The 12,603-nt window shown below is 37.0% G+C and overlaps 2 protein-coding genes across 2 annotated transcripts in view; both read left to right on the top strand.

The window, feature by feature from the left end:
• Window positions 1–237: 237 nt before the first annotated feature.
• LOC132701141 (sialomucin core protein 24-like) lies at window positions 238–5,833 on the top strand. Its single transcript, XM_060668846.1, has 3 exons — window positions 238–424; window positions 483–554; window positions 3,188–5,833. The coding sequence occupies exons 1-3, from the start codon at window positions 352–354 to the stop codon at window positions 3,487–3,489; spliced, it is 447 nt and encodes a 148-aa protein (XP_060524829.1). The 5' UTR covers window positions 238–351; the 3' UTR covers window positions 3,490–5,833.
• A 3,358-nt stretch (window positions 5,834–9,191) lies between these two features.
• Window positions 9,192–12,603, top strand: part of LOC132700742 (uncharacterized) — a 28,666-nt gene continuing 25,254 nt past the window's right edge. The window contains exon 1 of the mRNA XM_060668260.1: window positions 9,192–9,326. The gene's annotated coding sequence lies outside the window, so the exon portion shown is untranslated. The remainder of the gene's footprint in view (window positions 9,327–12,603) is intronic.

Here is a 12,603-nt window from a genome sequence, read left to right as displayed (position 1 = left end):
GTTTTCGATTTACCTATTTAATTTTTTTATACGGCAACGATCATCCGTGTCCGAATCCGTAAGTTCTAATGACCATTTCCGATAAAATCCAACAGAATCTATACGCAGGTGGACCACTGAATTATCATTTGTTTGACACCGGGTTTGCCGAGTGACGTCAGCGCGGAAGCGACCGCAACGCGGCCGCCAAAGACCACAGACTCCCTTCTTCTTTTCGAACGCGCGCTCCTGCGAGCGGCACGACCACGATCGTTTCAATGGTTGACATTTCGAACGGGGACGAAATCGAAAAGGCCAAACGTTTCCGTTTCGAGTCTTTAGTCGTAGTGCGTGCCCGACTTTAATTCGATCATGGCGCAAAACGTGCAACGTTTGCTATTCGTTTCATTAGCGGCGATCGCTGCGGCGACGTGGATAGTGGCAGGTACGTTGTTGCTGGGTAGGTGGATTGTTTCGGCACTCCCGTTTAATTGTTTTTTCAGGCGATTCGCCGGTCGATCCGGTCGTAATCAACAACAACACGGCCACCGACGTCCCGAACGTCACCGAGATATGTGAGTGTTTACGGTTTTCGTTACGGTAAAAACGCAATTGGCCATTTAAGAGTGCGGAGGTCACGCGCCGATTCACTTATCAGTTTTAAATAGAAAACAATGCCACTAGAAACCGAGTCAACAGTTAAAGCTGTCTCTAGTCTCGTGAGGGTATTTTTCTGCAATGACCTTCGACTGCGTAGCAGGATATCCTAGCCGATACATAATTCTCCCTCTTCGATTGTTGATTATTTATTTATTTTAGATTCCTAGTGTGGGATCAGTGAAAACAGCTGGAAGCTTAATAAAAAATTTCTAATCAGGTAAAACCTCTCCCACTATTTATGCTGACAGAGCCACCAATCATGCAGAGTATGGAATCAAAGAGTAGTTCCCGTTCAGCATAGCATTTTCCTATATCTATTTGTATCGAAATTGTGCTTGAATGATCGGCCCCGTCTCAGTTTGAGAAAAAGATCCCTCAAGTCGAAACGGTGCCTTTTCTATCTCGACCAAGACCGATGGGAAACTCCATTCGGGACTTTCTGTTCTTCTTTTGGCAACTCTTCCCGTTCTGCTGCTTATCTTGAAAGTATTTAAAGACTGCAATTACCCACCATTGTAGTTACAAAGAGTTTTGTGCATGTGATTTTTTGTGTCCCCAAAAAAAATCCATTAAAGCTAAGTCGGGGCTGTTGGCCGGCCAATCCATTGTTCCGCCGTTCCCTATCCAATCTTTGGATAGTGTTCTTACTGCCATATATTGTTTTATTTGGTGCTCTAAAAGTTGCAAATAATTATTTCCAGTTTACTTTTGACCTATAAATATCGGACCCAAAATATACCCATCTATGACACCACACCATACATTAATTGATTCATTCTCCTGGGTTCTTATTTCGTGTATTTTTCTAGGATTGCTTAAAGTCTATATATTTTGTCTATTACAACCCTTTCTTGTAGTGAACGAATTTTCTTCAGTCCACAAAACTCAAACATCAACGTTTTTACTAATATGTCAAACATAAACATATTTTCATTTGTCGATCAGGGCAGTCTGTGAAATTACATAAAAATGTCCTATTTTTGCCGATTTGTCACAAACGACTGGACTAAAATATAAAGTGTGTAATGTAATCGGAATAAGATATTCTATTAAACACATATGTAATATACAGCGTGTTCAATTAAAAAAAAAAATATGTCAGAAAATTGATAGTGCTTTATACGTGGCTTGGAAAAAAACTGGCTACTAATCCCACATTTTGTTTTTTTGTTACAGCCAATTAAAATGTTTTGATGATGGCCATAAGATGAAGGCTAAAAAGGGGCAATGAGAATGTATTTGCAGATGTTTGCCAATTTGTAAAATAAAGACATAAAAAAATAATAACGAAAGCCTGAAGTTTTAGATATTTTACGGCATATTTCCGGAAGTAGCAAAAAAAAGTTCCATTTCAAAACTGAACATTATTATTTATTAATTTAAGTCGATTTTGAAACACCCTATATATACAGTCGAAACTCTATATAGCAAAATTGAAGGGACTGCTTTTTTTTGGTTATAAAGATTTATAGGCACTTGAAACATAAAAAACGTGTCTACGTAGGAAGATTTTATGTAAATATTTAAGAATGTTTCAAATAATCGGTCATTTTCTTTTGAATTTTTTTAGTATGCCAATACGCATCTCGTACTTTGGGTTGTATTTTCACCATTTCTTCGAGAAGAGCATCTTCCCCATGATTCATAAAAAATTGCTCTAACAGCTTAACTGAATATACTTGTTGAATTTTTGGTGACGGTCCCAGGTCAACTTCTTCATCTTCTTCTTCCTCTTGGTGCTCTTCCTCACCCTTTCTTGCTTGTTGTAATATAGCTTCTTCCATATCTCCTCTTCAAAAATTTGCGATGTCATCCATGCAGAATTGTTTGCCTTGTAAGTGACCGGCAAAGGCTTGATGTTCTTAAAACATCGTGGGTTAATTGATTTTCCAATCACGACTAGCTTTCTTTTTTCTCTCCCACCCATATGGGCAGCTACCAACACTGTTATATGTTCTTTAGTAAGTTTTCCACTCACACACTTTTGGCTTCGAAATTTAAGAGTTTTATCTGGCGTCATTTTGTATAAAATACCAGTTTCGTCAGCATTAAAAATGTCGTCAGCAGGGTACTTTTCTGATAGTTTTGGCCACGTCTTCTCGAGCCAATCGTTAGTGACGTTTCTGTCGACATCGCGGGCTTTGCCATTTATCTGTTCATAATTTATACCATGTCTCTGTTTGCGTTTCCCCAACCATCCTTTCGAAGCCTGGCAAGGAATTCTGAGAAGGTAAGAGACTCTATTAATTACGAGTCGGCCTACGTTCTTTACTTTGTTACCTGACGTGCCCTTTTTCCTTTCGGTATAGAGATTGAGAAATTCGTTATACAGAGTGGATTAATACATAGCTTTGTACGGAGACCTAATAGTACAACAAATTTTGTTCGTAATACGGAGATTCGCTATAGGGAGTTTTCACCGTATATAGGATCCAAAACAAATTTTATTATATCTACAGCTTAAATTGGGAAAGAAACTTGGCTTTTTCTTAATTATGTCATCTTTTGATGAGATGAAACGATGCTACCATGTATTTTTGATCCACAGCTCCGGCTCCCAATTCGACGACGACCCCGTTCACATCCTCGACCCCACCGTCTACCACCATCACCACTCCCTCCCCGCCCACATCTACCACCAAGAAATCTCCCACCTCTGTCACGACGAGCTCGTCATCTTCTACTGCCGCCACCGCCACCACCACTACGCAGGCGCCGCAGCACCAGAGGAAATTCGACGGCCCCAGCTTCGTCGGGGGCATCATCCTCGCGCTGGGCTTGGTCGCCATCGGCTTCGTAGCCTTCAAGTTCTACAAGGCGCGGACCGAAATGAACTACCATACTCTTTAAAGGGGCATCACGATTCGTCACCCGGAGGTTTGCGATTCATTCGTATTGTGATACGCGGGGCAGCTGCACGGGGCTCCGCCCCTCTCTCTCAATGGTTATCGTGTGTATCGCGTGGATCTGCACTGTTTATAAGAAAAAAATCAAAACTCTCGAATCACCGTTTGTATACAATCGCGGTGGCATCTCGAATACTCAAAGCTTCTGATCGCGCGAGATCACGTGACAACCCGAGACCCAACTATAATGGTAAAGGTAATGCGCTTAGAATAAGCTCATAGCACGTACGTGTTGTATTCAAAATGTAAGGTTACTTTTACGTTTTATCAACAAATGCTTGTTGATTCATCAAAATTAATGGGGTCCCCTTTTTTTTCACATCTGGTATAACCTTCAGTTCTTCCAGCGATCTTTTCGTTATCTCTTCAATCGTTCCTTTCGTGGGTTTCCAGAGTTTTGAGAATAGGAAAAAGTCGCGTGAGGTCGTATCCGGCGAATATAGTGGCCGAAAGTCCAAAAAGTCAGACAAGCAACGATGAGTGACGCTTTATTGACCGCATGACTTTGTGCGACTTGACGTACTACGAAACGATAATCAAAGAAAACAGTAAGCGAATCTGGGTTCACCCATTGGGAAAACTGGGATTTGATTTCTATGTCATAACTATATACCCCTGATTCGTCACCAGTTATGACATTTTTGAGCATATCGGGATCATCATTGGCTCTTCAAAATTTGGGAAAAAATTGCATCGCACGAGCCAATAGAAATGCCGATGTCTTTATCCACTTCTCTAATTTGCATCACTTCTTCAACGCTTTCATCAGTTATGTCACATCTCACAAAAAAAAAGTAAACTGCCTGAGACTCTGAACCTGTGTTGGGGACATGGGTACCAACATTACAAAGATCACCTTACTTTTTGAACACCCCACGTATACCCTTTATATACTGTTTTATACCAATTCTGAGAAAATGTTGCCGATCTCACATTTGAATCACGCTTGTCTCGAATAATAATAATTCGGTAAGTTTTAAGTCATTTTAACTGCTGCCGAATATCACAAGATCATCGCGTCGCATTCCGCATTTTCTGATGGCAAAATTGGTTTTCCTTTCATCCTCTCGTCATTTGAAATTCAATACAAGGAAAACTCGGAATTTAAGGCATACACAAGACGCGAAGAATGTTTAACTTCTTCGTCATATTTTAGCATAAGAAATTTTTAACGGAAGATCGTCTATGGTACATAATACTTTTAAATCGAACGTTTCTTTCACTTTCGCAGTGGTTGAACAAAACTTATTGGAGGTATTGACAGAATATCGATTTCAAATGTCCTCAAAAATAATTTTCGATGTATCGATATTTTAATCCCTTCACTTATCCAACGCATCCAATCGATGAGAACCAAGACTGTAAAATATGGTTTTCTGAAGACGTTGCACAAGCTTTTCGGTTTATGGCATCGAACTCGTCACTTCAAAAGCCGGGTTTTTCAACTTTTGTCCAATTATCTACAGGAAGTAAACTTACGACATGATAAAATACTCGGATGTCATGAAAACCTGAACAGTTTTTGCTACTTTCAAAGTATAGGCTTCACTTGCTTCTGAAACTTACTTGTTGAGTCAATGTAAATTTAATCCAGATGTATATTGATTAGAAGCTCATGTTCTAAGCTACAATCTTGAGCGAAAACTTACCATTACGAAGTGATACATAGGTTGACGTAGAATAAACATATAAGGTTGCTGCAATCAAGAGAGTACTTCCTAAATACTCCTCTTATTTGTTGGTACAGAGTTGATTGCTCCACGGTGAAAGTAAAAAACACTTCGATCTACTTCACTTTCGATAATTTTTGTGAATTCTTCACATATATTAGTCACAAGAGGGTTTTTTACACTCTACGTAGTCCATAACTTTTTGTAAAAACATTAACGAACGTCCATCTTTTGGAACCCATTATTTGGTGCAGAAAATCGAGGTAAAATAATAAAACGTCCATTATTCGTCCAAATTGGTTGGTCACGTAACCTTGACGCACCGCATCCTGTCGATTTACGATTCGTATTCTGTCCTTAAGAAGTGCTCTTAAGATAGGGTAGATTTTTAAGTCGGAGAAACCGTTTAAAAGGGAGCGCTAGTCTACAGATTATATTATTATGTGTTTATAGTCGTAGTTTTTATTGTAGTTTACGAGTGCGAGGTTAAATGAAACGGATATTTTTCTAAAGTTTAGTCACATTACGATACATTAGATGATTACGATTCAACGTGCCGGTGTAGTTAACTTAATTTCTAACGTCGTTGTATATTATTACTTAATAAAGTTTAACTGTGCGAAGACGCGAGTTTTTTTTTGTCTTGTCTTATTTAATAATTATTGGGAAGTAGGGTAGGGTAGGGTCTCTTGCAATCAAGTTTCGCTTATATGTATTATCATGAAATACATATATTAATTAAATACATAAAACTAGCGAGCAAAACGATGTACTTCTAAAACTTTGTGTTTTTCGGCATTCTACAAATTTAAATATACAAAAATCAACAAACACCTATAAACTAGAAACGTATTTTTGGATATATTAAAGAACATATTAAAATACAAAAAATCTATTAAGCATACATAACAACTATTTATAGGTGGTAGGTAAATAATAATATGTATTTATATGCACCCTCGTTTGCACATAATATAAAAAATACATATTACTACATAATATACTTAAATCTAGTTTAAAATTTTACCATACTTTTTTTTTTCTGCGGATATCATCCTATTTACCTATATTATTATGTATAATATTTTGAGCTTACCTCCCAACTAATAACACCGCTAATAAGCAGCACGAACACAAAACTTTTAAGTCTTTGTGCGTTTTTGCTTGTTTTCTGGTAAAATGTTCATTGCAGCATTGCCTTGCTGCAGTTCAATATGCACCAATCCGGACGGATAATGGTTGGTTTAGATTTTGATTCCATATCAGTTTGAAATCGGATCGCGAGCCTAAAATCCCAGCAATGCTTTTGCCGTCTTTTGCGACGCTTTACGGTAACCTAGAAAGCTTTTTACCTTTGCTTGCCCGAAACATCAGTACTCTCAGCAAATGCCTTTAGGAGGGCCGGAAATCTCTAAAGTTTTTTTCCTTGGCTTTTCTAAGGGGTTGCAATAAGATATTCGCAGTACGCGAGTTTCAACGCCAGCTCCGAATAGATCGGGTTTGGGCCACAGAAGTAAAAAAGAAGAAGACAACGTTGGCGGTCCATGGTCACGGATGGGTCTTTGGCCGATAGATGGAGCGGGTTTGGACTGTTTGGTATTTATCTTACCTGCCTAATCTATCGGTTCCGTTTTTCGACAGCGATGCGATGCGGAATGTCGGGCATACCGACGGGAATATCAGGAACGCTCGACGCGACGGCGAAACAATTCCGCTCCCGTTTATCGATTCGCATTGTTTCGTTATTAATATTCGAAGGATTGGGGGAAGGGGGTGGGGGAGGTTTGAAAAAAAGGCGAACTTTTTTAATCACGCGCGCGGGCGGCGCGAATACATCTAGTTAAAAGTTTTGATTGCGATAGGCCCGGCACGACAAACGCAGACGATACCGTTTTCACGGATGGCCTCGATGTAAAACCTTTTTTTTCACTCTACCGGTAAGGAAGGAATGTATCGGTGCTTTTGAACGCCGAGATCGGTTTTGGTTACGCCAACATTCCAAAACAATACAATAAGAACGAAAAATATAAAAATTGCGTAAGAACAAGCTACCGTTTATGTCAGAAAATCAAACAAAATGTCGAGCATCGAAACAGGGCCTACTAAATTTTGACGAAATTTTTATTCCGATTCCATCTTTTAACTGAGATTGTTATTTTTAAATTTCGTTTTGAATTCCTTTTTAAATTCTTCCTTTTTTTTTATTAATACATACGCCAATAGAGTTTTTCAATATTTTAATTTTTCTAAAAAAAATACTAGTCCTCCACAGATCATTCTTGATCTTAGCGTTATTCGCAGATAAACACAACGGAATTTGAATTAGACGTTACAGGATGTTCAAAATAAACGAATAGATTTTGATCATTTTAAATTGAATAATCGCAATTTCCTTAAATTAGTTTGTCCGAAAGACCATACAAGAACTTGCAACTTATATTTAGTATAACGTTAGTTGGCTATGGCAAAATGACATTGTCAAATTTTTACCCGACTACTGAGTATATAAATTCGTAATTTATGTTGTGGAGTTGGTAAACCAAAAAAAAGGTAAGTATGGGATTTTCCTAAAGCTGCCAGTCAACAAAGAAGGTGATGGCCACGATCTTTTGGGATTGTGAAGGAATTCTTTTGACAGATTTTAAAGAAACTCATACCAATGCGAGACTGCATACGTGTAGAACGTCGACGAAAACTGACCAGAGGCGTGCGTCTTTTGCACGATAATGCACCTGTCCATACTGCTGGTGTTGCACAAGCTGCCATTTTAGGGAGTGGGTTCCAACAGATAGATCATCCTTCCTATAGTCCAGAGATGGCCCCCAGCGACTCTTATTTGTTTGGATAATTGAAAAAGGATTTACGTGGAGGGCGGTTTAACGACGAAGTTGAGTTAAAAGTGGCTGTTTTAGCTCATTTTGCAGACAAACCAAAAGAATATTTTTTTAAATGGATTGAGTTGTTAATAAAGAGATGTAATAAGTGTATTGAAGTTAAGAAGGATTATATTGAAAAATAATAAAAAATTGTTACTCTACTTTGTTTCTTTCATATTCAGGCCCGGAAACTTTGGCGCTGCCCTCGTATATTAAAATACTAAAATGAATGTCAGTAATCATATTCAACGAGTCCGAGCGTTACTTACTAGAGATTTTCCATTGAGTGTTAATTTGTGTCAATGGTTACAGTTAACACTGCAAAAGAGCTGAAAGATCGCGCAAGAGTTTCCTGCGATTTAATAAGAAACACAGGAGGTATACTTCCATGTATGAGGGGCCACAATTTCAACACCTTATGTAGTTGCTATGTTCTACTTTTTTTTTTTCAAAAAGCTGTTAATTTTGTTAATAATTATTAATAATAGCTAGAATTTTTATAAAATAAGAACAGTCTTCTAATTTTTTCCCAAAGGACTTAGTTGATAATTAGATATTTTGTCCATAGGCAGCCAGTGGCACGCCACTGATTTACTTAAGAAAAATAATGACAGTTGACAGAAATCAGTGGCATATCATTAATGTCAATGTAAATGTGCTGTGGCTTTAAAAGTCCGTAGAACAAAATTCAAAAATGCTAATGCAATGTTGTCAGGTTTACCACTCTTGCGTCACACGTCATAATTTTGTTATTTTAAATGGCACGCCCTGCATATTTTTGTTGCGATCAATTGCCAGACATGGCGACGATTAAAGTCTCCCGTATTCAAAAACCCGCAAAATTCCGAGACGTTATTAACAGTGGTAAATCTGACAACGCTGCTGTCATCATTTTTGCATTCTTCATGTGTTCAATTTTATCCTTCCAGCTTTGGCAGTGTTGGATTTATTTATGCGTTCAAATAAATAAACAATAATAATATATAATTAATTAAATAAATTAATCAGTTAAATATATTATATTCAAACGGGTCGCGGGTTGGGGGGGGGGAGTGAGGGAGTAAGAAAAAGTAGCAACAAGTAGCGTAATCTCGTGTTATCGGTGTCAAAGTGGTCGCGTGGAGCGGCGTCGTCCGGCGTCGCGACGCCAGTTCGACGCGATCCCGAGGACGAGGCTGACGCGCGCTCCCCCGGCCTATTAAGTTTCGCGAAAAAGTTTCGACGCTCCTTTATCGGTAAGTTTTTTTTTTCACCGTCGTCTGGTATATAACATATTGGATAATATTTTATTAAAATGTAATAGATGTTATATCGAACGATCGTTGTAACAAATAATTAATAAGCAGAATTATTAGAAAAAAAAAGAAGAAATAACCTTTGTAGTTTCTAGCACAAAAATAGGTAATTTATGTTGTTCTGGGATATTTAACAGTTAAAACAGTTAATTAAAACAAATAATGAAAATAATTAATAAGCAGAATTATTAGAAAAAAAAAGAAGAAATAACCTTTGTAGTTTCTAGCACAAAAATAGGTAATTTATGTTGTTCTGGGATATTTAACAGTTAAAACAGTTAATTAAAACAAATAATGAAAATAATTAATAAGCAGAATTATTAGAAAAAAAAAGAAGAAATAACCTTTGTAGTTTCTAGCACAAAAATAGGTAATTTATGTTGTTCTGGGATATTTAACAGTTAAAACAGTTAATTAAAACAAATAATGAAAATAATTAATAAGCAGAATTATTAGAAAAAAAAAAAAACAAATGAAACAATTTCTGTGGTTTCTAGCACAAAAAAATGTAATTTATATTATTCTGGGATAACACAGATTGGAACTATTTATTAGAATGTAATGTATGTTATATCGAATGATAGTTGTAGCAAGTAATAAAAATAATTAGTAAGCAGGATTATTTAAAAATAAAAAAGATATAATTTTTGTGCTTTGTCGCAAAAAAAGGTAATTTGATAGTTTTGGTTAGTTTTGTTTAGTAACAAATAATAAAAATAATTAATCAGTAGGATTATTTGAAAAAAGATTGACATAATTGTTGTGGTTTTTAGCTAAAAAAGGTAATTTATATTTTTCTGAGATAAAACAGACTAGATCATATTTTATTACAACGTAATGTATTGTATTGAATGTAATGTTGAATTGAACGACAGTTGTAACAAATAATGAATATTATTAATAATCAGGATGATTTGAAAAAAAAAAATGACATATTTTTTGTGGTTTTTAGGAAATAATGGTAATTTATATTGTTCTGGGATATAACAGATTGGATAATATTTTATTAAAATGTAATGCATGTTTATTAAACGATGGTCGTAACAAATAACAAAAATAATGAATAATCAGGATTATTTGAAAAAAAAAAAGAAATAATTTTTGTGGTTTTTAGCAAAAAGAAAGATAATTTACTCTATTGATGGGACGATGGTATAGGAGGAAAATGAAACGATTCTTCATAGATCAAATTATGTTTTGGGACGCCCCTGGAACCAATACCCAATACCAAAATACCATGTCGAGATCAAATTGTGCGTTTGGGAATCTAGAAAGCATTTCCCGTCAGCTTGTGGGGCTTTGAATTAACCAACCTAGCACAAATTTGAAAAATAAAAAAAATCCAAATCAACTAACCAAAAAATACAAAAACAACGAGAAAAAAAAATGTTACGTAATAACGGGTTGTAACGGGGGAAGACCCTGACTTTTACGGGAGCACATGTAGGATCCCGCGAGGCAAAATAAAATCTGCATATAGACTAGCCCCGCTTTGGTACTTGACCGCGTTTTTCGACGGTGCGAATTAACCTACAAACGCAAAATCGCAGGCTCGTTGATTCCAAAAGTTATGACAAAATGGTAAAATACGAATACGAATACTTTATTAATGTTAGTATCACGGATGATTTACGTACGTCGAACAAAAAAGAATTGAATAACATTAACAGTCGAAATTCTATATGACGAAATTGAAGGGACTGCTTTTTTTCGCTATAAGGAGTATATTATAATATTTAATTGTTTTATAAGTATATTTTAACATCTACTTAGGAAAATTTTATATAAATATTTAAGGACTACATTTAATGTTTCAAATAATAGGTCATTTTCTTTTAAATTTTTTTAATATGTCCATACGCATCTCGTACTTTGGCTTGTATTTTCACCATTTCTTCCCCATGACACATAAAAAATTTCTCTAGCAGCTTAACTGAATATACGGCTTGTTGAATAGTAGGTGGTGGTTCCAAATCAACTTCTTCATCTTCTTCTTCTTGGTGCTCTTCCTCACCCTTTCTTGCTTGTTGTAATATGGCTCCCTCTGTCAAGTCTGCTGTTGTAGGCGAATTCTGGTGTATCGCCACGAAATCTTGCAACTCCTCACTTCTAAACGTAATGGTTGTTTGAAACTGTATCAGGTAGCTAACTATACAGGCAGGTATAAAATCATGCCAAAATGATCAGCAACAGATTAATTTTTAGCTAAATCTATAGATTATTGGTATTGGTATTAAAGGGGGGCGCCCTCGCGGGCGTCCAAACACTTAGGCCACCAGATGGGCCCGTTGTGCCCCCAGGCCGCTCTAGAGGGCGTCCAGAATGCCGCCCCTCCTGTAGAAGGTCAGCAACTCCTTTAGCCCAATACCGTGCACTGAGTCCGGATCGATCAGGGCCGTTCCGAAGACTCCCAATCTTGCCCATGTCAAGGCAGGGCACTCGGTGAGCAGATGATACGGGGTCTCCTCCCCTTCCATGCACCACCTACACTCCGGGTCGTCTCCAATGCCTAGCAAGCAGAGATGCCTCCTAAGCCTGCAATGTCCTGTGTAGGCCCCTGTTAGTGCTCTACACTCCCTCCTGGTCAGTCTAAGCAGCTCCCTGGTCCGAGGAAGGGCGGGCCCATCCATCATTCCCGGAGCAACTCTCCAGCCCCCCGCGGCCCGGTCTCTCAAATCTATAGACATTGAAATATATAATCTGAAATTAAGTTTGGCCTACAAACAAATAGGTTTGGTATAGGGTGGCCACCCCCTCAAAGTTGTATCTATTATTTATTTATAAAAAGTGATGAGCGACATGCTAAATTTTGCTTGCAAGCTTGCAAATTATTTTTTATAAACAAATGATCACATTTTCCTACAAATAAACTGGTAGGATTTTTCAGCCCTACAATTTAACGATAACAGCAGCAACTGTAGAACACCAAAATTAAATGAAACTTCATGACATTTTCTATCTAAATGCCCTACATAAAAACAAACCTCTCAATTACGGTCTAACCTTTAAATTTAACTTTTTTTTGTTCTTAAAATATTCTTACAGCCATTATCTATGTTTTATACAAATGAGTTTAATTAAGTTGTTTCACAATTATTTATAATTTAATAAATCAACATTTATTTATTTTTTTCATATTTTTATCGTTTCTCTTCTTTCGCGAAAATCAGGTTTATCACGGAGTATATTATAAAGAAAACGCTCCATGATCACTTTC

Source organism: Cylas formicarius, unplaced genomic scaffold (genome assembly GCF_029955315.1).
Source record: "Cylas formicarius isolate icCylForm1 unplaced genomic scaffold, icCylForm1.1 PGA_scaffold_4__25_contigs__length_36172078, whole genome shotgun sequence".
Taxonomy (NCBI): Eukaryota; Metazoa; Arthropoda; class Insecta; order Coleoptera; family Brentidae; genus Cylas; species Cylas formicarius.
The sequence above is the reverse complement of the archived record's forward strand: the minus strand, read 5'-3'. Positions and strand labels throughout refer to the sequence as shown.

Coding starts and splice junctions, on each gene's coding strand:
- LOC132701141 (XM_060668846.1), top strand. CDS start 352: ATGGCGCAAAACGTGCAACGTTTGCTATTCGTTTCATTAGCGGCGATC. Junction 425..482: donor GGCGACGTGGATAGTGGCAG/GTACGTTGTTGC, acceptor TTGTTTTTTCAG/GCGATTCGCCGGTCGATCCG. Junction 555..3,187: donor CCCGAACGTCACCGAGATAT/GTGAGTGTTTAC, acceptor TTTGATCCACAG/CTCCGGCTCCCAATTCGACG.